At 46.1% G+C, this 27,886-nt stretch overlaps 1 protein-coding gene across 1 annotated transcript in view; it reads left to right on the top strand.

Annotated features, from left to right (window-relative positions):
• ANKDD1B (ankyrin repeat and death domain containing 1B) overlaps window positions 1-27,886 on the top strand; it is a 602,007-nt gene that overhangs the window by 249,776 nt on the left and 324,345 nt on the right. The window contains exon 6 of the mRNA XM_086960762.1: window positions 10,245-10,343. Coding sequence (XP_086816888.1) covers window positions 10,245-10,343 — 99 coding nt within the window. The remainder of the gene's footprint in view (window positions 1-10,244; window positions 10,344-27,886) is intronic.

The following is a 27,886-nucleotide window of genomic DNA, read 5'->3' as shown; positions in this document are numbered from 1 at the left end:
CGGAGTACTTTCGTTATGCACAGGTTAAGCATGCTTTGATTACGGTACTGCCGGCGCAGGCGGACCTCCCCGAGGCGTCTCCTCTTGAGGACAGAATTTTGGACGGTCACCTGCCTGAGAAGACCATTTCCCTGATTTATAAAAAACTGATTAATCATAGGACAGATCTCCTGATTGAGCTAAGGGGCAAATGGTCGAACTATGGTATTGAATTAGATGATGAGGACTGGCAATCTGCGAGCTCCCCACCGAAGGTGGTCGCAATCCCGGCGGCCTGGTCCAACTGAAAATATTGCATAGGATTTATGTCACAGGGCCCCCTCTGGTTCAGATGGGGCTATCGGAGACTGATCTGAGTAGACAAAATTGAGGCTCTGTGGGTACTTTCCTTCATATTATTTGGGAGTGTCGTTCTGTGTCCGCGTATTGGAGTGGAATACATTAAGTGAATCGAGAGGTTTGGGGAGTAGCTGTGTTGCCAGAAGCACGGAGCTACCTCCTGAATATTTGGGAACCTACGGATTTGAATGTGGCACAGACCAAGTGGGTAACTTTAGGTAATATGATAGCGAAGCGGAATATAGCTCAGAGGTGGGGGGCAGAGAGTGTGCCGACGGTTGAAGAATGGATGGAGAACATGGACTGGTGTATGTTGCGAGAAAAAAATGTCTATGTGGCAAGGGGTCGCCCCCGTAAGTGGACACCTGTGTGGGGGCTATGGAATAGTTATAGGGGGGACATTTGTGTGCCACCTGCAGCCGCGCCCATTGATATCCCTGCCTCGCCGTGATTGTTTATGATTATGTAATGTGTTTCCCGCTTTGCCTCACCTTTTCCTTTTGTTGTATTGTGTGCTATATGGAAGTCTGTCTCCCCCGTGTATTGTTATTAATTGCAGTTTGTCTCAGATGCCTTGTGTTAATAAAAAGAAATATTTAAAAAAAAAGAAAGAAATGAAATAAAACTCGATTTCCACTCATTTTTCCATTTGTGCATATGTAGTTTTTGTGGAAAAAAGAATATATGATTGTGAGAAGTTACCCTGGCATATGATGTCCACTAGTTCTAGTGGGCACCTTGCACCAGTCTAATCGACCCTTATTGATGGTGGTTGTAAAGTCAACCCTATAGAAAGCTATCCTAGTGGTAGCATGGACCAGCAGTCATCAGGCTAAGACTTCAGAGAGCGTATTAGGAAAGTTGTCTTACCAATTATAATCCATTGAGTACCAAATGAAAGGACACCACACAAGGTATATATCAAATATATATGTATTTATTCTAAACACAACCCCTCTGCACTCTTTATGAGGTCAGAGGTAAAAATACAATACAAGTCACTCAATTAATATACGATAAGTTGCACAGTATACGTTATGCCCGAGGGGCCTCAGAAACCATATACTAAAATAGTGGTATAAGAACCACAAGAGAATTAGAAAGAAGGCCTGGGGCCTGTGGAATCACTGGGGCTACTCTAAACAACCAAAGGTTAGGAAGTAGGAGGCCCACGAGAGACGCATGCAATGTCTAAACACAGCCGCGGGTTACCATTGACTTTCTATGGGAAACATAGAAGTTACAAATATACAATTTAAGGACACTTCCGTATGGACTACAATGGAACCCTTTTAAACTAGGACACTTCGAGAGTCAAGACCCACTGGAGCACTGGAGTACTCGTGTTACCTCACCCAGGGAAGCCGGGTGCATAGGTGTCTTTTCGTGTCGGGTTTCGTCGTCGTTTTCAATGGAGAGCTGCAAAGAGGTCCTGTAGGCAACCAGAGGAAAAGTGTCCGGGTGGATCCAAGGGTGGATCAAAGATATGTAGAACCTGAAAGCAGAAGGAACAGAGTCTGGGTCATTTGCCAGTGACCAGGGTGGCGATAGGAAGATGCCACCAGATATCGGGTGATTTCAGGTGCAGATGTGAAGTTTGCCTCTTCAGCCACAAGGACCAGGAGGCGTCGACAACAACCGGGAGCTGGATTTGAGCTGTCCCACGAAGGATCTAGTTGACTGCGGTGTGGGTATCCGGACTGGACTCAACAAGCCTTGGCAAACGCAACCCACGCAGGATGTCGAGATTGGCTTCGGTGCAAACCAGTAAGGTCTGAGGAACTTCTCCTTTGTAGGGAATTTGGAGCCAGCCTGGAGCAACCAGGAAAGCAAGTTAGATGTAAAGGAAAGTCTTCGGGGGGCTCACTAGCCAATGGACTAGGAACCGCAAAGACGCGTCGAGCTGATATGCAAAAGCGGGCCCACGGGTCACTCCTGGAGTTGGAGCCTCTGAGCTTCGGGGCAAATGATGCTCGGGTCTGGCGCTTCAAGCACCCAATGCACGACTTCGAGTTACCTCATGAAGTGAGTGCAGCTTGCAAAATGCAGGATGTCCAGGAGTTGCGGTCCCGCGTCTCTCGTGTCCGCCATGGGTCTCAGCTTTGCTGTGAGCGAAGGTCGAGTCAATGATGTCTGGAAGTCCATGTCCTGTGTCGCAGATTCTTCTGGATACGGCGGGATCCTCGAAAATGCAGACCAGGAAAGTTGCTGTTGGTGCCTGTTTGAACAGGGTGGTCACTCCTTGACCACAAGGGAGATGTCGTCCGTCTTCCAGTCGAAATGGAATGTCGAAGGTCCAGGATTTATGTTTCAAAGTTTCGTCCAGGGTAATCTAAAGTCCTAGTGAGTGGGCTCCTATACTTATACTAAGTTTAGGGGCTGGACTACCCTTAAGGTCCCTCCTATGGGTGGACCTTGGAGGGAAGGGTTGGTTACACCCCTCTCCCTTTATCTAGTTTCGCGCCAGAGCTGGGGCAGAGTGCCCCAGCAACCGGTTTGAACTGGGAAATGCATGGAGCACCTTGTGTGCCCCAGGCAGTGTCTGGAAAGCATTCACTGAATGCAGCCCTCCCTGCCCCAATAAACTAAATTCTGTCTGCTCCCTGGACAGGAAACCTATTGTCCAGTCCTTCCCTGCCGGAGTTTTGTCCAGCAACAGGAGGTCAGACTCGTGTCTGTGGCAGCAGCATCCATTTTGTGATGCTGAGGCTCTGTTTAATTTTGTAACCGGGTAAACCAGTAACTACATGTATTCTCCCTCTAGAAGGGTGGAATGCTACCCCCGTCACCAGGACTGGCGGGGGGTTAGTATTCCAAAGTGTTTGACACCTTACACGACATGTTTTGATAGAGCCAAACCAAAGTAAGCATTAACCGTAAGGATTATAATGCACTTAAGAGTATATGGTATGGCTGTATCATTGAACAGCTATAAGGAGATGGTTCAGAAAGCTGCAGAGGCGCTCAGCTCATGCTAAGGCTCCCTCTCACATAAAACCAAGCCCTCTGCCTCCAGGATTGTTAAGGCCTGACATAGGAGTGACTTATAGGTGTATAAGGGTCTATATGTATATATAGATATAGGTATACTATATCTAAGTATAGGTGATTACACCACCTTACCCAGGCTGTGTGAACAGACCTGTGGTGTCAGTTTGGAAGGCAAACCAGGGGTGGCACAATACATGCTGCAGCCCTTGGTAGGCCTAAGGTGCACCTATGCCCTGGGTACCTATGGTACACTATACAGAGGCTCACAAGGGTGATCTAGTAACCAATCTGGTATGTACCTAAATTACATGGTTTCAATGTAGAGAGAGAACAGCTGGGCTGAGCTTTGACAAAGCCAATAGATCATGCTTATGCAAGAGCTTTTGGCTTTGCCAATATGTTTTAGGCATGTAGTACACCAACGTGGCTGCTGTTCAGAAGGGATAAAAGTTGGTGGGGTAAAGGAGCATGAAGTGGACTGTCATAAATTGTAGTAGAGTGAGGTGTTATAAAGTGGCATAGAGTGATGTAGAGTAGAGTATAGTGGTGTGAAGTGGAGTGGTGTGGAGAGAGAGTAGAGTGTGGTAGAGTGGAAGGGGATAGAGTGGAATAGAGTGGAGTGGCATAGAGTGTCATGGAGTGGTGTAGAGCAGAGTGGAGTGGCATAGAGGGTATTGCGCAGAGCGTTGTAGAGTAGAGTGATGTAGAGCAGAGTAGATTGTCGTAGAGTGGAGTGGCATATAGCTTAGTATTGTAGGAGAGTGGAACAGCACAGAGTAGAGTGTTGTAGAGTCAAGTGGCATAGAGTGGAGTGGAGTGATGCAGAGTGCAGGAGTGGAGTAATGTGTCATAGAATAGTGTGGAGTAAAGTGGCATGAAGTGGCATATAGGGTGTTGTGGAGAGTGGAGTAGTATAAAGTGGCATAGAGTGGAGTAGAGTGGTTTCGAGTGGAGTGAAGTAGAGTGTCATAGAGTGGAGTAACGTTTAATGGAGTAGAACGTCGTAGAGTATCATAGAGTGGAGTATTGTATAGTGGAGTGTCATTGAGTGTCCTAGAGTGGCCTAGAGTGAAGTGGGGTAAAGTACAGTGGTGCTGAGTAGATTGGCGTAAAGTGCATTGGTTTTGAGTAAAGTGGTGTAAACTGCAGTGGAGTAGAGTGGATTGTTTCAGAGTAGAGTGAAGTGGCATAAAGTGGAGTGGTTCAGGGTAGAGTGGAGTTGTGCAGGGCAGAGTGCTGAGGTATAGAGGAGAGTGGCTTAGTGTGCAGTGACGTGGAGTAGAGTCGTGTAGAGTGCAGTGGTTTGCGAGTTCAGAATAGATTAGAGTGGTGTTGAGTGATACAGAGTGCAGTGGCGTAGAGTGCATTGGTATAGAGTGCAGTAGAGTGACGTAGAGTTAAGTGGTGCAGAGTAGAGTGCAGTGGTATAGAGTGTAGTGGCATAGAGTGCATTGGCATACAGTAGACTGGTGCAGAGTAGAATGGTGTAGAATAGAGTGGTTTAGAGTGCCGTAGCGTGCAGTGCAGTAGAGTTCACTGGTGCAGAGAAGAGTGGTGTTGAGTTCAGTGGCAGAGAGTGCAGTTTTGCAGAGCGTCGTAAAGTGCAGAGATGTAGAGTAGAGTACAGTGGCACAGAGAGCAATGGCATAGAGTACAGTAGTGCAGAGTAGAATAGAGTGGCGTAGAGTGCAGTGACATAGAGCACAATGGTGTAGAATGATGTAGCGTACAGTGGCATAGAGTATAGTGGTGCAGAGCTGCGTGGCATTGAGTTCAGTTGCGGAGAGTGCAGTGGTGTTGCGTAGAGTGGTGCAGAGTAGAGGGTTGCAGAGTGAAGTGGTGAGGAGAGCAGTGGCATAGAGTACTATAGTTCAGAGAAGAATAGAGTGACGTAGAGTGCAGTGGCACAGAGTGCTCCGGCGTAGAGTGTTGCAGAGAAGAGTAGAGTGTCTTTCTGCAAAGTAGGTGGCCTAGAGTGAGTGATGAAGAGTACATTGATTTTGAGTAAAGTTGCGTTAAGTGCATTGTCATAGAGTGCTGTGTTTTAGTGTACAGTGGTGTAGAGTGGTGCAGTGTAGAGGGCAGTGGCATAGAGTGGAGTGGGGCAGAATGGAGTGGAGTGTTGTACAGTGCAGTGGCATAGAGTAGAATGTTTCAGAGTATAATGAAGCAGCGTAGAGGGGAGTTGTACAGTGTAAAGTGGGGTGGCATAGAACTCATTGGGGTAGAGTAGAATGGTGTGGAGTGGAGTACACTGCATTGTCGTGGAGTAGATTGTTTCAGAGTAGAGTTAAGAAGTGTAGAATGGAATGGTGCACGGTAGAGTGGAGTGGAGCAGGGTAGGGTGCAGTGGCATAGAGTACTGACATAGAGTGAAGTAGTGTAGAGTAGAGTGGAGTGGCCTAGACAGGAGTGGTGTAGACTGCAGTGGCAAAGAGTGCAGTGGTGCATAGTAGAGTGGAGTAGAGTGGACTGGCATAGATTAGAGTGGTGCAGAGTAGAGTAGAGAGACAGGAAGTGAAGTAGCCTAGAGTGCTGTGTCATAAAGTGCAGTTGTGCACAGTAGATTAGAGGGTCCTAAAGTGCACTGGCATAAAGTAGAGTAGTGCAGCTTAGAGTGTAGTGGCGTATAGTGCTTTGGCATAAAGTGTATTGGCGTAAAATGCAGTAGAGTGGTGCAAAGTACAGTGCAGTGTCATTGAGTACAGTGCTGCTGAGTAGGGTGGTGCGGAGTAGAGTGGCATAGAATTCAGTGGAGGTGAGTGCACTGTTGCAGTGTAGAGTGTTGTAGAGTGCAGTGGTGTAGAGTAGAGTGGCATAGAGTGTGGTGACTTAGAGTGATGCAGAGGAAAGTGGCTAAGGTGAAACGGTGTAGTGTTGAGTGGCATAAAGTAGAGTGTTGCAGAGTAGAGTATAGTGGCATACAGTGCATTGGTGCAGAGTAGATTGACATAAAGAGCAGTGGCTTAGAGTATATTGGTTTTGAGCAATGTGATGCAGAGTAGAGTGGTATAGAGTTCAGTGGCATAGAGTGCAGAGGTGTAGAATGGAGTGGATTTGCGCAGGGTAGATTGCAGTAGCATAGAGTGGAATATAGTGGTGTAGAGTTCAGTGAAATAGAGTAGAGTGCAGTGTCATAGAGTGCAGTGGTGCAGAGTAGATTACCCTAACGCATTCTACACCAATCCACTCTAATCCACTGTAAAGTGGAGCGATGCAGAGTAGATTGGTTTAGCATGTAGTGGCATAAAGTGCATTGGCGTAGAGTGCAGTAAAGTAGCATAGAGTGGAGCATAGTAGAGTGCAGTAGTGTATAGAAGAGGGGGTAGAGTTCAGTGGTGGAGAGTGCAGTGTTGCAGAGTAGAGTGAAGCGGCATAGAGTGGAGTGGTGCAGAGTACAGTGGAGTGCAGTGACATAGAGGGGAGGGGTGTAGAGTGCATTGGCCTAGACTGGCCTAGAGTAGTGTAGTGTACAGTGGTGTAGAGTTCAAATGGCAGAGTAGACTCCCATAGTGTGCAGCGGTGTATAGTAGAGTGGCGTAGAGTGCATTGGCATGTAGTGCAGTGGATTAGAGGAGTGCATAGTAGATTTGCATAGAGAGCAATGACATAGAGTAGAATAGAGTGGTGTGGAGTATAGTGACATAGAGTACATTGGTGAAAAGTAGATTGCCATAGAGTGCATTGGTTTTGAGTAAAGTAAGCTGAAGTGATGCAGAGTAGAGTGCAGTGGCGTACAGTGGAGTGGCACCTAGTGCAGTGGTATAGAGTACATTGTTTCATAATAAATGGAGTGGTGAACTGTAGAGTATAGTGGCAAAGAATGCACTTTCGTAGAGTGTAGTGGTACAGAGTAGAGTGTAGTGGTATAGAGTGGAGTGGTGTACAGTGCAGTGGTGCATTGTAGAGTAGTATGAGGTACAGTGCATTGGCATAGAGTAGAGTGAGGTAGAGTAGAGAGTTATGTGGCCTCGAGTGGAGCGGTGCAGAGTAGAGTGCAGTGGCGTACAGTGGAGTGGCACCTAGCGCAGTGACATACAGTAGATTGTTCTATAATGGAATGGAGTGGTGAACTGTAGAGTACAGTGGCATAGAAGGCACTTGTGTAGAGTGTAGTGGTACAGAGTAGAGTGCAGTGGCATAGAGTGGAGTAGTGTAGAGTGCAGTGGTGCATATCAGAGTAGAATGGGGTACCGTGCTTTGGCATAGAGTAGAGTGATGTAGGGTAGAGAAGCTTAGAGTTAAGTGGCCTAGAGTGGAGTGGTTCAGAGTAGAGTGCAGTGACCAAGTGTGAAGTGGCATGGAGTGGAGTGTCATAGTGTGAATGGTATAGAGTGGAATGTGATAAAGTGGAGTATGCATGGTGTGGTAGTGCATTGCTATTAAAGACAACACATCTTCAATGGAAACGCTCATTACATTTGCACAAACATACAGATTTAACAATAAAACTATACAGCGCACAAATAATAATGTGTGGAAATGTCATCAACCAGTGTATTGATTTGTTTTGATCGTATTAAAATATTTGGTCATACCACACTTCAGAATTAGTCAAATATGTTCTTCATTTGTGCTTTTCCTATTCTGATACATTCTGAATTATCCGCACAATTCATTTACTGACATTGAAATGTTGTTGTGTGCTACAAAAAAATAACATCGTACAGCCTTCCTCAAGCACACCCCCAGTAACCAGCATGATTGTCACATAAATCCTCTCACTTTGAAGTCAAAGAAGGAAAAGTAAACACCAAGCTCCCTGGAAAACAGATCCTGACATCTGACCTCTGTCTTTGAATGCACAGCAAATGTGACAAGATAAGAACAAGATTTTAAAGGCCTGTTTACAGAAACCCAGTACTGGTGAAAGAAAACAGTAAATAGACTATGGAAACGAACGGGGCGAACTCAAGCTGGACAGCCTAAAACAAATAGAGCCAGCAAATAGAAAGCAAGCAAATTTACAAATCACAAAGCCTTTCCAAATGTCCCCAAGATGTTGTTAGCAAACCAGACAGCTGCAGCATACTTTAGCAGAGTTGCCAGACTTTTCCCAACTGATTTCCGCCACAGAATGCTAAAGTGTAAGCTAGAAGCTGCTGGTAACCATGACAGTAATTTCTCACCTTAGTACTAGGCAAAGGACCTGGGTACTGGCAGAATATAGCACCCCGCTATGAGTCAAGCAGGGTCCGACTGTCTACCTCATCACCCAATAACGTTTTAACAAAAAGGGGTAACCCTGTGTCCCTCAGAACCTGGGTAGGTATGATTAAAAACAAGAATGGTTCTGTCGGGTGACGAATAAATTGCTTTTAGGAAAAGCCTAGGTTAGCTCAGAACACAATGTAATAATTAAAGTTCAATTAAATTGGATAAAACCTCTCTGAAAACAGATGTAGTTCAAAGTTTTTATATAGGAAACAACGTCACATTTGTAAAACACCGGAATTACTTCATTCCATTTTAGTTTATACAAATTCTAAGAACATGTGAAAAGTGACTATAGGTGAGCAAAGTGAATGGTGCAATAAATTGAGTGACACTTATTTACAAATATATACAGTATTATACACGGGGAAAGGGGGGAACAATTTTGATTTGGCGGTCCGAGTTCTCAGTTAATGCTCCAAGGAGACAGATGGTTACTATGCCCGTTCCCGGAGGTTTCTTGACCAGTATTGCGCACAATACAATACTGGTCAATACTGAGAACTCTGACCGCCAAATCAAAATTGTTCCCCCCTTTCCCCGTGTATAATACTGTATATATTTGTAAATAAGTGTCACTCAATTTATTGCACCATTCACTTTGCTCACCTATAGTCACTTTTCACATGTTCTTAGAATTTGTATAAACTAAAATGGAATGAAGTAACTCCGGTGTTTTACAAATGTGACGTTGTTTCCTATATAAAAACGTTGAACTACATCTGTTTTCAGAGAGGTTTTATCCAATTTAATTATTGAACTTTAATTATTACATTGTGTTCTGAGCTAACCTAGCCTTTTCCTAAAAGCAATTTATTCGGTCACCCGACAGAACCATTCTTGTTTTTAATCATCACCCAATAACAGCTTGCTATGTAAAGACACATGCACAGGCTTTCCTGTACTGCTTCCACAGGTACACATATGTAACAGCTCGCCCCGTAGCGACACAAGTGCTTTCCCCAATGCACAGCTGCCACGAACATACATACATAGCACGCTTTGTAAAGACACATGCAGTGGCTTTCCTGTACTGCTGTCACGGGTACACGTATGTAACAGCTCGCCCTGTAGCGACACACGTGCTGGCCTCCATGCTCAGCTGCCATGGGCACATATACATACCAACACACTCTGCAAAGCACTTGCTTTTTCGACAGTTCATCCATCGTGATGTAAGCCAAGGGTTAGCTAAGCATACAGCAGCGGGACTTCCTTCGAGTGGGCTAGTAAACCCCACGCCCATGACACTGATAAGCCAGCCTGGCCATGCTGCTGATTAATCATTACAAAACAAGATGCTGCCCACCGGGCGCGTGCTGCGTAGCTCTTGGTAAAGGCAACAGCCCTTCACCGCTGTGAAGTTAATCACTGTGTGTCCACAGCAATCCGAGTGACAGGCCTGGGCCATGGCGCTCACGCATGGTCTATGCTTGCCTCTGACCAGCACTCAAGATGTCACCACAGCTAGGGCACTCTGGCCAGGGGCGCACGTCTTATGCCCCGGGAGGGACTGTTCAAACACAGGCAGGGCATTTAGCAGCCATTTCGTTGCTTACACACACACACTGCCTCTTAGGATCTGGTAGTATATATTTAATTTAAACTCAGATGTTTTGCAAGTGTTACTAATTTCGTTCATCAATGAACTGCAAAGGAATTCGTGTTTATTCAAAAATATGCTGATTTTTCTCTTGCAGAAGGGTAGAAAGCCATTCCACTTGGCAGCCGAGAAAGGTCACCTTCAAATGATAAATACTCTCATTCAACTTGACCTGTTCACATCAGAAAAAGACTTGGTAAGTAACTATAAAACCTAATTTTCAGCATGCTGTATTTGTAATTTGTAATGGACCGTCTAATGCATGGCACAACTACACGTAACCGTGATGACACGCTCAAGATGACCCCGGAAGCCTCGGGCCTGGTGCGCGGGCTCTCGTTTCAGAAGCACCGAAGGGAGGGAGCGGCTGGCGCACGTGCTCTGTGTGCTCGCTGCTGTTTTTAAAAAGATGATTAACTTTGTGGGTGGGTTTCATTGGTGCAAATAGTAGACCGAAAAACAGGTTTTAGAATAGATAATCAACAGCACACCTGCCATTGTTTAGAGCGACCAGCAGCGCAGTCCCCTGGGCTCGTAGTGGAGGAGTTAAGTAGAAGATCAGGCCCACTTAGTCAATACACTCTTTGGCTAAGACAATAAATCCAGCTTCTTTACGGTGAAAATAACGTGTGTGTTGGGCGTGAGAATGTGAAACCCCACTGTGGATCCGAGGAGATGAGAGAGATGAGCACTGCTTACCCAACAGAGAGGCAAGGGAAGTCTGTATCGACCCACATGGGGATAGTTTTGGTTCTGCTGATCTGATGGTAAGGCTACTATTGAAAAGGGAACTATAGCCGGAAATCACTCCAGGCATACTAACAGAAAGCAAGTACAAACATCGCAAAAACAAATATATCAGTTCTGAATTGTGAATGCCAAACCAGGAGAATATTAGTTATTTACACAATAAACAACAATGTACCTATTCCGTATTCAATTGAATAGGCTACCTAACAATCCTGCTCTTAGTATTTACAAGTCCTTCAACCCCGATTTACTGTACCAATTTATTTATTGGTTCTCATTAATTGCACAAGTAGTCAATGCGTTTCGAACCTGTCACGTTATTCATGGGTTCTCCTAAGGACTCAGAACTCAGGTGTGCATGTTGGTACTGTAAAGGAAAATAAATTTAGGCTCATCTGGTGAATTTGCTCGAGTCAACAAAAATCACTACTTCGTCCACACTCAATAGCGAGCCGCTAGATCCAAAATGCTTCAGACCACGTTTATTTTTTCGTGACAAACTCATCACTTAGGTGGAAGCGGGCTACACTTTGTGAGGCTCATCAAGAGCACTACACAAATTGTAAATATGTACAATAACCTGATATATAGGCATTTATGAAGGGTTTAAATGAAGACTTAAAAATATTGTGTAATGCAGTTTTATGACATTAGAGCTAAAATCACATCTCACTTTAGTGATGTAGTAAAGCTGCATCCAAGCACAGTACATCCATGTGATATTACCATCAACAAAAGAATGATGGTCATTGCAGGGATAAAAAAAGAACATTATGTCTCACTTCACCGGCACATCACTAAATCAGGAGGTAAACCCCAGCGGAAACTTCAGTTACGCTATGGGGTTTTACCTCCAGATTAAACTTTGTGCTCCATGTGAGCCATTTAAGCTTGACTTCTGAGCACAAGTGAGAGGTGTTGTTGCTGCTAAAATGAGGGCTTTCAATTAATCAATCAATTAATTAATCAATCAATCAATCTATAAGGATTTATAAAGCACAGCTAATACCCCGAAAGGGTATACAGGCATTGCAGGTCCCGAAGGGTTATTTAAACAGCCATGTATTGAGAGCCATTCAGGATTCCAGAAGTGAGTTGATGGTTTGGAGGGGCGTGGGGAGGCTGTCCCTGGTCTTTTCTGCGATTTGGGAGAGGAAGTGTTCTACACTTCTGCTTCGGTAGCTGCGGGGATTAGGGGCAAATGAAAGGGAGGCAGAGCAAAGTCTTCTGGACGATCGTTGGAAGTTAAGGCGGTGGTTAATGTAGGCAGGTCCTTGGTTGTGTAGATCCTTGTGTGTGTGGGTCAGCAGCTTGAATTGGCATCTCTTCTGTATGGGGAGCCAGTGGAGTTTAATGAGGTGGGGTGTGATGTGGGTTTGTCTGGGAAGGAGGATGAGTCTGGCTGTGGCATTATGTTTGGTCTGAAGTCTCTGTAGGAGGTGTGCAGCGATTCCTATGTAGAGGGCATTGCTCTGTACACATCTATTTGTGAGCTTAGTTTCTTCCTTTTTTTTTTTTTTTAATTTTTGGTAAACCTTTATTGTACTTGTAGCAATACAAACGCGGGCAAGAAAAGCAACATGATCATAAGCATACAGTATTACAACCCCAAACTGCCCCGTTGTAGCTCAGGATAATGTTCGTATTATCAAATACCAGGATAAATGAGGTTTCTTTTTTCTTTTGGGATTCTAATGCACATGATCAACAGCAAGCAATCTTTTCAAAGTCTACAGCCAATTGGCAAATCGTACAAAGGCGACCAAGTGGACAGTTAAGGTGGGAGTGGGAAGCAAAATGATTACTCTTTCCTTATGCTAACCGCTACAAATAACTGGTTTTACTACCGCCAAGACGCCTAAGGGTAAATGATGCGCTTTATAAGTATTAAAAATAAATAAATAAATAAATAAATAAATAAATAAGCAGTACCGAGCAGCCATAAGCGCAGTTTCTATACAAAACAAACCAGTGCCCCACCCCACAAGAACTAAATACGCCATAGAATTCCCGGAAAATAGGACAGAAAAAGACAAAGAAAAGGGCCACAGAACCGAAAAGAAAAACAAGAAGATACAAAGTTACCAACCCCCCACCCCGCACCCCTGCCGAAGGCCATGGCCTATCCCCCCAGCAGTGTGCCCGTCGCCCTAATAGGAAACCCGAAATATAGTTAGAGAAGAAGTGAAAAGAGAGAGAGAAGAAAAGATGGAGGAGGAGGACAACCAACGTGTGTGTTCTCAGCCGCCCACCCCGACCCTCAAGCCGATGAAATACCAACGTTCAAATCAGTCAATGTCCCGTCCGTCCCTCATAGTCCCAGCAGTGCAAGCCACATCAACTAAGTAAACATCCTCAACCTTGCCCCTTGCGATCAAGTGCGTCGACGGAGTCCAGCTGTCCAGCCGCCATCTTAGATGAAATATGCAAACGGGATGGCCACTGCAGAATAGGAAGCTATCCACCAAAGTCTGCACATGCCAACGCTGTGTGGTCAATAACGATGCAAATAGGATCAATGTAGAACAGTAATCCACCAGAGCCGGCGGACCAATACGGCAAAATCATCTCCAGGAAAGAATGGGGAGTCACGCCATCAGACCACAAAGGAGCCGCCAGACCTGGCGCCCGGAGACAATTCCCCAACCACTGGACGAGTCCACAATCACCAGTCCTCCTCACGACCATTGCGGTCAGCACCGTGCCGGCATCGAAATCATGGTCCCCCAACGCCCCTGTGTGTACCTGGGTAGGCAGTCCATTATAGTCGGACGCTGGGTGTGGCACAGTGCCCCGCTCTCGGAAACAATCACGGCCAGTCGAGGGCACATCAGTTACAATGGCATCCAGCCGGCTCCTCAGATCTTGGGCACTGGTATGCAGGGCAGCTCGCAAAGCACCTAGAGCGCCCAGAATGTCGCTGATCTCCAGCGGTGCCCCAGGAAGAAAGGATGCTGCATGTCTCTTCCCACAAGGCTCATGGGCATTTAGCAGCTCTCGAAGCCGACCGCCGTCTTCACATGCGACCAGTTGATCACCCCGCCGACACTCCGCCAGGTAAAGTCGGGCCGGAGGCATAATGGCAGCTAGCTCCATTCCGTCGCCATACACAGTGCTGTTGCGATGTCGGCAAACACTTGGACCCTCAGTCGTGGTCCAGGATCTTCAATCACAGGCTCCGATTATGCGAGACGTAAAATGGCTCCCACCACAGCGCAGGGAGAGATGAAAGTACTGCCCGGGCTGTCTACAAGCGGGGAAGCTGATACATTGTAATTCCCACAGCCGCGATACCTTCCAAGCGTGCAGGATCGGAGGGCAGATTGGATCTCTGCAGTGGGAAGCGCAGTGCGGCAACCCCTCTCCGGTCGATCGACTCCTCCCCGTCTTCGACGGCCGCTGTTGTTGTGGCAGGGGCTGGCCGTCCCTCACGCACAAATCCCGGTCTCACAGCCATTAGGGGCCGGGGAAGGAGCGAGGACGTTTCACCACCATTACTGCCAGAAACACGCCGGGGAACACACCATTGGGATCAGAGTCGCATCCCTGTTCCGAAAACTCGGCTCGAGTGCAGGATGGGTTGCAGGATGCAAAAGAAAGGCGAGAAGGTCGGCAGAGCCGAGGGTTTAAGCGGCCATCATGGTTGCAGGCTAGGCCCCCCCCCTTAGTTTCTTACTTATAAAATAAATTAGAAATCTGTTTGTGAAATCGTTAATCACTTTGTTTGACTTTTGACTACTCTCTCCATATCTCCATCTTAGTTACTGCTTCAACACTCTACACTATCGTTAAGAAAGTTTATTTTAGGAGTGCACATCACTTGCATTTTACTTACTTTTGTTATTTCAGTTGTATTGCAGACGTGGTATTCTTTAGTGTTACACGCTCTCCTTCCTTCCTTCATGTTACCTTTGCTTGCTCTCTCCTTTCCATCCTTTGTCTGTGTGCCTTAGCCCCCTCCCCCAGACCCTTCTTCCCTCTGTCCATGTTGCCTTTGCCCCCCACCCTCCATTCCTATGGTTTTTGACCCGCTCCTCCTAATATCTGTCTCTGTAGCTGCTTCAGACACGCTACACCATACTTGATAAAGTTTATTTTCGGATTGTGCATGCCGCTACCACATTTTTTATGTTTGTTGTTTTAAATGTATTGCAGACATTATATTCCTTCATGTTGCCCTCTTTCTCTGTTGGTCCATGTTACCTTTACCCGCTTTGTTCCTCAGTCTTTGTGCCTTGCCCCCTTACCTCCCACTCTCCATCCCTGTGGCTTTTGTTCCCACTCTCCTTTACTATACCATGCCATAAAATGCCTTACTATACAATGACTGACTGTATCATTCCTAACTATGGTATGACAGCCGATACTATACAGTTAGAATCCACTCCTTGAGATTAAGGGTGTCTCCTCCACAGTGGGGAACACCTTTATGTTTTTAGGTCCCCTCACACACCAACAGGCACCTGGGTGTCATGCTTCATCATCGGGGTAATCGTACCCCTCTACGGGGTACGGCGTGCTGCGACGTACGGAGTCGTGGGAGCACTTGTTAGACTACCATACCATAGCATACCAAACCATAACATACAATATCCTACTATACTGTACAGTGACAAGCCATACGATTTTTATTTTGAAAGTTTTATATAGCGCGAACAAGATCTTTGCAGATATCAGAGCGCTTTACAAAGACAAGGGGTAAGAACAGAAGAGTGAATAACAGGCATTTGGGCATAGCGTAATTGTAGGTATAAGTGAGTGATAGGGTAGGTACATCAAATAAGAGGCAGCATAGACAATCAGGTAAGTCGATAATACAAGTAATACAAATAAGCAAAGAGATCAAACAAGTAGTACAGATCGGCGCAGAGTCTTAAAAAGTCCAAAGTAATAGTTCAAGTGTATTTAGCCATGAGTATAGCTTTTACTTCTTTCTTAAAAAGAGGAGGGGAGGAGATGAGCCTGGTTTCAGGAGGGATTGAGTTCCAGATCCTGGGCGCCATTCCTGAGAAGGAGCGTTTGTAAGTATTTTCCTTCCGGAATCTTCGAGGCTTCAGCAGAAGATTGTTTGTGCTTCCAGTGGTTCTGGAGCCGCCAGAAATTGTCAGCTTCTGAGTGAGGTAGCCGGGTGAGTTCAGGTGTACAGCCTTGTGCGTCATGCAGGCAATTTTCAGATGTATTCTGGCTTTAAAAGGCAGCCAGTTCAGGGATTTAAAGTCAGGGGAAATATGTGAGTGTTTTTTAGATCCAGTGATGAGTCTCGCTGCCGCGTTTAGCGAGGCTCTTAGGGGTGCAGTTAGGGGGAGTCCGCAGAGGGCGACGCTGCCGTAGTCTATGCGTGGGATGACTAGTGCTTGTACTGCAGTTTGGAAGTCTTTGGATGGGAGGAAGGGTTTAAGTTTCCTCAAGGTATTTATTTGGAAGTTCGCTCCCTTAGTTGCCTTGCTGATATGCTGCTGCATGTTGAGATTGGCGTCAAGTGTTATGCCTAAAGATTTTGCTGAATCCACGATGGTCGGTTGGACATTGAGTGCAGTGAGGTGCTTAAGCCAAGTTTGAGTGGTAGAGATATTCGCGGGAGGTGAGATCAGAAGGGGCTAAAGTATTTTTGACACAGCCAATGTATCTCACGCAGGCACAATCAATAAGCTTTGATAATGCTTTTTTTTAACCGAACATGTATTACCAAAGAGCTGCTTGATGAAGGAGTGACCTAATCAGGTATACCTAAGTAACCTCAGTTATTTGGGTTACACGTTTATCCTAATATTGATTAAGATATACAGGACTTTACAAATGCTGGCAGAGATTGTTCAAATATTTGTCCCGACATTGATACAGTGCGTGCTCTGAACGCCTACACCCAAGCCTCACTTTCAAAGCTAACACTCAATTGAAGCTTACCCTTTCCAATGCCCTGCTGACCTTTTTAGGTCTCCGCCTGCGAAAGACTGCGCACCGTCTGTCAGTGGGTCATAAAGGTGTCCAGAATACATGCCCGTGCAATCCTTGGCCTCTCTGTGAATCATACGAAGCAGTGGTAATTGGGTCAGTAGTAATTGTGATTATGTGTTAGGGAGATACACAATATACAACATACTAACAGAATGAAAGTAAAAGAAAAAGCAGACCTTACAGATGAATGGGTTTATTCTATGTGTAGGGGCCCGATGAAAAGAGAGTGAAAAGAGTGTGCTGAAGCAGAAATAAACGAGGCCTAAGATATAAAGACTGGGGTCTCAGAAAGAGGTGTGGAGTAAAAGGGCACACAGGTTGCAGAGGAAAGTAAAGGAAAGGGAGAGAAAGTGAGTGAGTGTGATGGAAAGGGAGAGAAAGCTAGTGAGTAAGCCACCCTGAACATGACTACTACTTTCACAGGCATTATAATGGTTAATTCGCAGTGTCACATTTTCAAAACGGAAACTTTTCAATTCTAATTAGTCACAACAAAATCGTTGTTACTCCTTGTCCTGAAACTGCTGTCAAGCATTGGCAAAGCCAACAGGTGTATGTCCATTACTGTGTGGTACATCTGGATGTAATAACTGAACGACCAGAGAGAGGCATCAAAATACTGGTTGGCTTGTAGCTGTGGGAAGGAAGCACAGGGTTTTAGTCTACATTCTTCAACCCATGACATTGTTTAATATACACTCCACAACTCTTAGAAGGGATTCCTAGGCTCTGTCCCTTTTAGAGAGCCAGAGAATGTAACCAGTGATGCTCCCTACCAAGGGGGTGTAACCTTAGAGGTCTGGCACGGGGGACAGTGCCAAGAGGCCTGTCTGTGAAGGGAATGTAACTAGCGCCTGCCTACAACGGGAATGTAAGCCTAGATGGCTGCCTGCCAACGCATTGTTGCTGTAGACGCCTGGATGTCCTGAAAGTACCGTCCCAGATGTCTTAATACAAGGGAATGACTGTGGAATGTAACCATACATGTGTACACACTGGAATTACTAGATGATATAACCTCCACAGTCAGGAAACGTAGGTGTGTAAATGTCCCTGTAGTATGTAGCAGTATATATCCTGTTACACCTGTTCATAAATTACTACAATGTAAAAAAAAGGTGTAAGTATCCATAGAGCCTTTGGTGCAGTGGTACTGATGCCCAGTGGTGAGATGGGGCCCACCTCCATCCCAGACACGAGACACTTTTCCTACCCAGGTGGGGCCAGAAGGACTGTTTTCCTTGTTCCATGAGGGTCCATTACACCAGGGCTATGCCACTGTCGAGTAAAGAGTGCAGAAAGTGGAGCAGGAATGTTGTTTTCAGATTCATAAGCAATCTCTTCACCCAGCAGGACAGGGCCTATTTACCCTACTGTATCAGGTGGAGGTCTTTGACACAAAAAACTCAAAAGGTCTCTGTTTAACAGGTGAAGGGGCTTTATCTCAGTTTGCATTTTGTTAATTTCTTGAAGATAGCTTATAAATGTATATAAGAAGAGTACAAGAAGGCATTGTGATGTCCTCTTTCTCCAGAAATGGCACACTTTTGTTGTAATTAGTTCTGCCTCCCTATTGGTTGAACTGGGATATTTAAGGTCCGGTCACCTGACGGTGGACAAGAATGTTTATGGCCCTTAAACCCAGATCATTTTACCTAAAGCTAAGAACATGCAAATAGACTCTATTTTAGAATGCACCTGTGCAGGCACATTGTAGGATACATGGTATTGTTAGAATGTTGGTGGGTTGGAATGGAATGAGGAGTAGGATACTGTGTGTGGCAGTCGGTGCAGGACACTTGGTTAATACCTGGGTTGATGCAGGAGGTGCCTGCAATGCTCCTTCCAAACATACATCATCTTTCAGGGAACTGTTAATCTACTTACCTCTATGGACTTTGTCTTACTGACAATGGCAACGTGGATGGGATGGAGCGGTGATGGCGGTCGATGATCAGCTGAACTGGAGTTAATATCCGGAGATTCCAGAATTTCCAAAGTTGCCGCGTGGAGCATTCTTGTTGCTTGTAACCCGGTGATGAGTCGGGGAGGTGTTAAGTTGAAGAAGCAGTCACTGCCTCTTCAAAGCATGCTGCAGGTATCCAGTTCATGAAGGTAGAATCCAATGCAGCCATCTGCTCGTCCTCTCCTCAAGAGGTGTTTCCATTGGATGCTGTTCAGTGGCCCTGACGCAGAGATTGCTGATCTGCCACAACATGTATCCTGGTGACGAGCTGGAGATGCGCTGTTGCGTGCCAGTGACGAGGTGGGGAGGTCTCATTTGTCCGGACCAATTTCACTGGCGCAGGATTGCGTCATTGTTGCTGCTAGCGGTCATTACTTGAAAACAAACAATGCCTTGGCAACAATGGATCATGTTCAATGAGTGTTACTGCCAGTGACCATTTCATGAAGACAAGCGCTGTTTTGGCAATGCAGGGTACATGTCTGTCAATAGGCAATAGGCAGCCATATCCTGGATCCAGGCCTACTTAGCGATGCTGGTGTTGCCTTAGTAGCATATTTCCGATGGCAGTTTACTGATTTCTACTGGTTATCTGGGCAACACAACAGTGACGTTCGGGGCAGTGAGGGTAATTTGGAACTGTGGCAGTCATCTTTTCGCTGATTGGCACCCCTGCTAATTATTTTAATAATCCTGCATGTACTCTAGCAGTCATTGTCTTGGTGATTGGTTCACTTGGTAATTGTTTTGTCAAGCCTGCATGTACTCTGGACGTCCATTCTGCGTGTAATCTGGCTGTATTCTCTGTGATTGGCACACCTAAATAATTGTTTCTTGTCAATTCTGCAGGTGCTAAATGAATTGCTTGTTAATCCTGTAGATAATATCCTGCTGGTGATTGACACCCCAGAGTTTTTTATTTGTGGTTTAATCTATGTGCCGATACTGTATCAAACATCTGTCAGTAATGGGCACACTGGAAATAATTGCTGAAGTGTGTTCACTAAGAATATTGTTGTTCTCCGTGTTGCCTGTATTGCAATCCCTAAAAATTATGGTATTTTTATTTAGTAATTATTTAACCAATTTGTGTAATGATGAGCACACAGCCCTCTCCATTTTTCCTAGCTGAACCCGGGGAACCCCCTGTGCAATAGGATCTGTGGCTTGATATGTTTGAAGCTTATGTGGATGGGTTAGAAGAGTGTGAATGCACGGCGGAAGGACCGATATCGCTACTCAAACATAGATTAGGTGCCATAGGTTTAAGGCAGTTTAAGAATTTACCTCCTTTAGTGAATGCCAATAATGTGGATGTGTTTCAGTATGCTACCACACAGTTAGTTGCAAGAGAGATATGCTTGGAAAATTTGTATTTTATTGGAACGGTTCAAATTCTATTCAAGGTCACAGGTGGAGGATGAAACAATTGACCAATTTATTGCAGCCTTAAGAGGATTTACTGTAACATGTGCATTCATGCATGTCTTATGACCAGCTTTTAAGAGATCAGATACTGGTGAAAATGAAATACAAGAAAATACAAGAGAAATTATGGCCATGTGGGAAATTGACTTTGAAGACAGATGTGGATGTTGGTAGAAGTGTCAGAAAAAATGTACTCAAGCTGTGAGAAAGGAAAGGAAAGGTGCTGCGGTGGAGGGGAAATATGCTAAAGGGAAGATTTATGAAACAAAAATTAATGAAGTGATGCAAACGTAAAGGGATGTTGTATTATAGATTTAGATCAAGTATTCATTTGGCTAATTCTAAAATGTGTCCTGCTGTAAGTAAGATATGAGGTACATGGAAGAAGTAGGGGCATTTTAACAGAGTATGCAAGAGCATAGGTAAGAAGTTTAATTATATAACAGAAGATATTGAGGATTAAGAAGGGAGCATGCAGGGCGTAGTTTTAAGTATACAGGATAATCTTGTGTGTGATTGTGAAAAAAGTGTGAAGTTGCCTAATTGCACTATAAGTATAGATGGATGCAAATCAAAATGATAGTTGATTTATGTACATGGTATAGAAGAAAATGTTTGACAAAGTATGGCCTAATAGACATTTATATGATTTTGATGCTATCCCGGTAGTTATTTGGGTCATAGGATTCCCATGCAAGAATTGATGTGGGCAAATTTAGAATTTGGTTTCCGACAGTGTCATGGCAAGGTTTATGTGGCTACCAAGGGATCTATGATTTTGGGTTAGCCTCACATAATGGAGTGGGGCATGAAAATAGGTCCCGGTGCTAATCTCCAGTACATTCTATATATGATGTAGCACAAGTACCCAATGTGATCGAATATGGGAATTTGAAGGGGGAAATTTCATGTGTATTCCGTGATGGTTTGGACAAACTGAAAGGGCTCAAACCTAAAATTATGTTGATAACACTGTGCCGATTAGACAGAAACTGAGAAATGTACCCTTGAACTATAGAGAGAAATTAGAAGAGATATTACAAGATTTTCTTTTTTTTAAAAGATAATAGAACCTGTTGAAAGTTCTGCTTGGCTTTTGCCAGCTGTGATTTCACTGAAGGCTTATGGTGAGTTAAGGCTTTGTGTGGATTTGAGGCGGTTAAATGAAGCTATTTGGGTGGACACTTTTCCTCTCCCTAATCTGCAAGAATTGGTGTCTTCAATTGGTGATGCAACTATTTTTTCCACAAACGATCTCACAAGTCAATATCACCAAATTGAATTGGAAGATGAATCTAAGCAGTGTATAGCTTTCATAACTCCAAAATGAATGTTTCAGTACAAAAGAATGCTATTTGGTCTTGCAAGTGTGTCTGCTGTCTTCCAGAGAGAAATGTCTAGAATTTCGTAAGGTGTAAAAGGCGTGACTGTAATTCGGGGTGACAATTATAGCTTTTTGGTAAAGATCAACACGAAAAAGACGTGAATTTAAGACTAATCTTGTCTTTAACCGTAAAGCGCAAAGTAAAAAAAACGATCCCCTAGGAAGCAAATGTTTAGACACCAACACTATATGTCACATACACCGCCAACATTTCTTATTCAACCAGGGTGGACCAACCAAAAGTAGCAAGTTACATGAACTAAAGAATCAAATCAGTGCAAAAAATATGTAATAATGATTTTTACGAGGAAAAAGTCTCGCCGGGATGTCATTTTGCTCGCTCGCGGTCGCCAACTTGATGTTGAGGATCGCAAGCAAGCAAAAAATGACCGCTACACTACTCGTGTTTGCACTGTGCTATGTGCAATTTGTGTAGTGCGAAGTAGCGCAAACTTCGCAAACTACGCAAGCGTAGCGTAGTACTTTGCCCAGGGTTAAAAAGTTCCTCACAGGCCTGAGTCTCCGTCAAGTGACGTCCCATCTAATGACATCATTGTGATGTCAGGAAGTTTCACGAGGCCCATTGATGATGAGCGATTTAAACGGGCAGGTTCTTCCGGGTCCTGAGTACTTGCTGTTCTTACACTTGGAAGGGAGAGTACCAGAACGCATCAGTAGCGGTGCAATATTTATAACAAGAGAGTATCAGTACTTCTCAGTCACAAACAGGTATTTGGAAGCAGTGAGTACCCGCTCTGCCATAATTCCATGAGTTCATGCACTCGGGATACTTTCATCCTATTGCTGTTAAGCAATCTACGCAGGAAACCGAAATTCTAGAAAGCTGATGATTTTGGAGCTGGAGAACAAGATTCAAGCCTGGTGTGGGCTGTATCACATAATTATAAATAAATAAACAGCGATCTTGGAGGGGGTGGGGAGAGACAAATAAAAATAACACAACTCACGTGGAGGGGCGAGACAGATAACATTTATAAAAACACGGTTGTGACGGGCAAATGTAGCAACTGAAACCAACTGAAACAAATGGTGCAGAGAATCAAAGCGAGGAGGCGGCTCAATATATAATGCTGCCTACTTTGGAGCTGGAGAACAGGGTTTGAGCCTTGGCGGGGGCTATATCACTTAATCTTCAATAAATAAACTTGGAGGGGGGGTGGGGAGAGCACGGGCTAGCCTCAAAGTAAAATAAAAAAAATCTGTGTAGGGAAACACACTCCGCACGAGATCAAACATTAAAAGTCTGTCAATATCACGCGCTTGCCTCAACGTAAAAAAGAATTATAGGTGCTGGGAAATGCACTTGGCGCGTGCTGAAACATTTCAACTCTGTCAACAAGAAAGGCACATTACAAAAAGAGATCTCCCAAAAACAACAGTCCAAAAAAAGTGGACTAATACAAGTAAAGGGGCCAATAGCCATAGGCATGCACAACAGAAAAAAGGCGGGACTTGGAACACTATTAGCCAATAGCAAGTAGTACATTTTGAAAGACACACTCAATAACAAATAGAAACAAGCATTGGCATAGCCTGTGAGACCTTATAAGTGCTTAGCCAGAGCTATTGGCTTTGGCAATGTTTTTAAAGTATGTGGTAGATCAGCGTACTGTACTGAATAGTTGTCACTTACCGGAGGGGTGCAGTGGCTGTACTGAGACAGGCACACACAGATCGGGCTGATGGTGCTGTGGCAGGTCGCGGCGCCTTGTGTGTAACTTGACACACAAGGAGCCCTGCACGTACACCTACAAACATATTGTGCCATGTGTGGGTTGACTGAAGTGCGAGGGTTGAGCAAGTGCATAACTAGACTAGTGAGATGGATATGCAAGCAAGTGTTTGGAAACACTTAGAGCAAGCGTTAGGAAAATGGAGACCCACAGGCCAGCATGGTTGGTCCTACTACTTTTTGGGAGAATAAGAAAAGCTTCTTCCCCTTGACAAGCAACTGCCTATTGCTCACCTCTTCTTCGAGTGGAATGACTTGATTTTTCACACATGGGCTTCTGTATTTCTGAGAAAGCAAGATGGATGTTAAAGCTTTTTCCAAAGGGAACTGGCAAAACACTGCCAGGTGCGAAATAAGCTAATTTTTGGCTGATAATAAGCCATCATCTGCCAGGGCTTTGAAACGCCTGTGCGGAGGCGTGGCTTACGGGCTGAGAAGATGGCCAGGATGCTTTTGCAAATATATTGTTTGCATTTTAATATTGAATGCATACAATTTCTGACACCCATTTCCTGGCGATAGGGGCGCACAGACAAATTACAGAAAGAGAAAAGAGGTGGAAAGGGTTGAGGGGGATGGGGGCACTGCAACACTGTGTCCAACAATTAAATCGATGACTGCCTTGAAGCCTGGGCCTTAACCTGCGCTAAAATCCTGTACATTGGTGCATGAATCAGTTAATCTGGAAAAAAGAGAATGAGCCAAAGAGGATTGATGGTGAAAAAGAAAACAGACAAAGAGCAAAGCATGCAACGAAAATGGGACGCGTTTAAAGACAGGATGGAGAAAGCAAACGAACAAACCAACTGAATGAACAGGGTTGTTGAAAATGAGGAGAGGAAGGAGAAAGTGCTGCGAGAGCACCGAGAACGAGCACAGAACGCATGGATAAAGAACCGAAAGATTACAGGACTAAGGAGAACGCAAAGAGAAGACACCAAAAGCAGTGTAACTGGAGACAGAGCAGAGCGAAAGTACAAGCCGTAGGGACAAAGAACAGGAAACAGAATGAGAAGAAGCAAAAACGAAAGTGCGGCGCCTTGTGTGTATCCTGACACACAAGGAGCAGTTGTTTTCAAGCACACTCAAGCTTGTGCAGGCCTCCACCTTGCGGGAGCAAGCAGAGGCAGGGCGAGAGCTGGCTGTTCCTTCAGTAAAATTTTGGTGTAGGGTTGTGAGTGCTTTCTGTCTCTCTTTTCAATGGGGGTCCTCTTAGCTCCGGAACACTCCTTGGAGTAGCCGTGCGCTTTACAATTTCCGCATAACATTAACATTAACATTAACATAACATATGTTTTCAATGAGCACGCGTGCCGCTGCTCGCTCTCGCAAGGTGGATGCCGCCACAAGCACGAGTGTACTTGAAAAGGAGCAGATCGATGGCTAAAGGTCCTCCTAGAGCAGGGGTACTCATAGTACGGCCCGCGGGCCGCTGGCTGCCCGGCAAGCCTTCCCTGGCGGCCCGCGGACCTTTCAGACATCGTATCCGAGTTTTTTTTTCTTTTAAAGGCTGTCTGCAACCAGAGCTCAACTCAGAGACTCTGCTGCCTGTGGGCCCGGGCGATTTCCGCCGTAGTCAGAGTGGGGTGCAGGGGCGCCTAGAGGTGAAAATAGCCTCATTAACATGCTAATTGTCTTTTAAAGACATGTGAAATGCTTGGATGTGGCTGTGTGCGCGCGACTGGAAGCTGTCACAGCCCGGGAGGGAGGGCGGTGAGGGGGGGCACTGGAGGCCCGGGTCCTTCACAGTGGCCTCCAGTGCCGACATCAGACCGGTCTGAATCTCGAAAACCACTCGGCATCACAGACGTTCAGATTCAGGCGCTCTGCCCTACTCACCTTCCCGGAGACGGCCACTGCGCTCTCTGCTGCAGGCCGCCTGGCTTCAAGGCGCATAGACACCGCCGCCGCACAGACCCCGAACTCCGTGCCTTCTGCTGTCCGTCTCCAGACAGGACGGGACAGAACGAGAGCAGACTACACCGCGATATATTGATCTGAAGGCTGCGAAAATACACGTTACTGAATCTCCCTGGAAAAGGCCGCATCGCAGCACGAGGGCAGGCAGGGGCCTCGGGGCACCGACGGGGCCCGGCGCATGTCTGGACAGCTCTGACATCTGAGTTACGAGCTGTCTGCCATCAATAACCTGGCAATGCCCGCAAGGTAAACTCCCCTCATTCATTATCCACCCACCTCCCCCATCACACACCAACAAGGGGATCCTTTGGGTTCCGCCAAACTGGATACAACACATCACCTGCAAACTTATATTTTCAGATTTAGTTTTCCTAAGGCTGGCTGCTTTTTCTTTCTTATAGTTTATTATTTTTTTTTTTTTTTGCAAAAGCAGAATACACCTAATTTGTGTAAACGGGTCGAAATGTGCACGTTACATTATGATTTCGCATGGGAAACGTTGACTCATCCTGTTCACATTTGAAACTTTGCATCTGAAGGCGTCATTTCGTTGTATTCTTGATGATAACGTGTGATTACTCAATGCTAATGAAAAAAATACAGTTGAATTGTGACGTCACAATGCCTGCCACCAGACCTAGCAGTTGGCAAACATTCGGAACTACAGACAGTTTAGAAGTGACTTATAAAAACTGCGTAAAAGGTGCCTCGGAACTGAATTAAAGCTGTTTTTACGATGTTTAATTTCATAGTACAGATTCAGCAATTATACTCAATACCTAAAACGAGAAAGCACATGAGAACAAGTATTTAAAAGAGGGTTGGGGGAAGGTGATCGTGTTACTTTGTCTTATACGGAATAAAATACTCCCTGTCATACAGTATGACAATATTGTAAGTAAGCATTCTTTGACCTCATAATGAAACTCAGGCTTACGCCTCTTTCCTCTGGATAGTCAGAGTTCCTTGTTGATTTGCAACCCCCATATAATGTATTATGAGGGGGCAGGGTGCCTGTGTGCTCCTCCATCCCCCCCCCCCCCCCCCTCCCTCCCGGACTGTGACAGCTTCCAGGCGCGCGTGCACAGCCGCACCCAAGCAATTCACAGGTCTTTAAAAGACCATTAGCCCGGCCCCCACAGGCAGCAGAGTCTCTGAGTCGAGCTCTGGTTGCAGACAGGAGGGAGACAGAGGAAGGGAGGGAAAGCGAGAGAGGGAGGGAGAGCGAGGGAGGGAAGGAGAGCGAGGGAGGGAGGGAGAGCGAGGGAGGGAAGGAGAGCGAGGGAGGGAAGGAGAGCGAGGGAGGGAAGGAGAGCGAGGGAGGGAAGGAGAGCGAGGGAGGGAGGGAAAGCGAGGGAGGGAAGGAGAGCGAGGGAGGGAAGGAGAGCGAGGGAGGGAGGGAAAGCGAGGGAGGGAAGGAGAGCGAGGGAGGGAAGGAGAGCGAGGGAGGGAAGGAGAGCGAGGGAGGGAGGGAGAGCGAGGGAGGGAAGGAGAGCGAGGGAGGGAAGGAGAGCAAGGGAGGGAGGGAAAGCGAGGGAGGGAACGGGAGGGAGTGAGGGAAAGGAAGGCAGACAGAGGAAGGGAGACAGAGGGAGGAAAAGGGAGGGGGAGGGAGACAGAGGGAGGGAGACAGAGGGAGAGGGAGGGAAGAGAGGGAGAGGGAATGTGAGGGATGGGAAGTGAGGGAGAGCGAGGGAGAGGGAGGGAGGGAGAGTGAGGGAGAGCGAGGGAGGGAGGAAGAGCGAGGGAGGGATGGAAAGCGAGGGAAAGGGAGGCAGACGGAGGGAGACAGAGGGAGGGAGGGAGACAGAGAGAGGGAGGGAGATGGAGGGAGGGAGACAGAGGGAGGGAGACAGAGGGAGGGAAGGAGACAGAGAGAGAGAGGGAGGGAGACAGAGAGAGGGAGGGAGACGGAGGGAGGGAGGGAGACGGAGGGAGGGAGGGAGACAGAGGGAGGGAGGGAGACAGAAGAAGGGAGACAGAGGGAGGGAGACAGAGGGAGGGAGACAGAGGGAGGGAGACAGAGTGAGGGAGGGAGACAAAGGGAGGGAGGGAGACAGAGGGAGGGAGGGAGTGAGACAGAGGAAGAGAGGGAGTGAGAGAGTCAGAGTGAGTGAGACAGAGGGAGAGTTGGAGACAGAGGGAGAGATGGAGAGATGGAGAGAGAGGGAGTGAGAGAGTCAGAGGGAGACAGAGAGTCAGAGGGAGGGAGAGAGAGAGAGAGAGGGAGAGAGGGAGAGAGAGAGAGGGAGAGGGGGAGAGATGTGTGTCTATGCCGGGTCTGGTGGCTCAGTGGACGAAGGCGTCCGCTTCAGGGACCTATGGTCACAGTTTTTTTTGTTGCTCTAGCCTCGCCCCTTCCCCACTGACCCCGCCCCCACCGGTGCGGCCCTCGGACACAAACCACACTGTAAATTTGGCCCCCGAGAGAAAGTTTGTGAGTACCCATGTCCTAGAGCATCAAATGCGGGCTGCCTAGGCGAGACCTAAAAAGGAGGTGAGGTCTCACCTAGTAAAGCATATACTGCATGTCTCAGTGAGACAGCGCATGCACTGCCTAGGCGAGACCTAACAAAATGGCCT

This window comes from Lissotriton vulgaris, chromosome 3_1 (genome assembly GCF_964263255.1).
Source record: "Lissotriton vulgaris chromosome 3_1, aLisVul1.2, whole genome shotgun sequence".
Taxonomy (NCBI): domain Eukaryota; kingdom Metazoa; phylum Chordata; class Amphibia; order Caudata; family Salamandridae; genus Lissotriton; species Lissotriton vulgaris.
The sequence above is the reverse complement of the archived record's forward strand: the minus strand, read 5'-3'. Positions and strand labels throughout refer to the sequence as shown.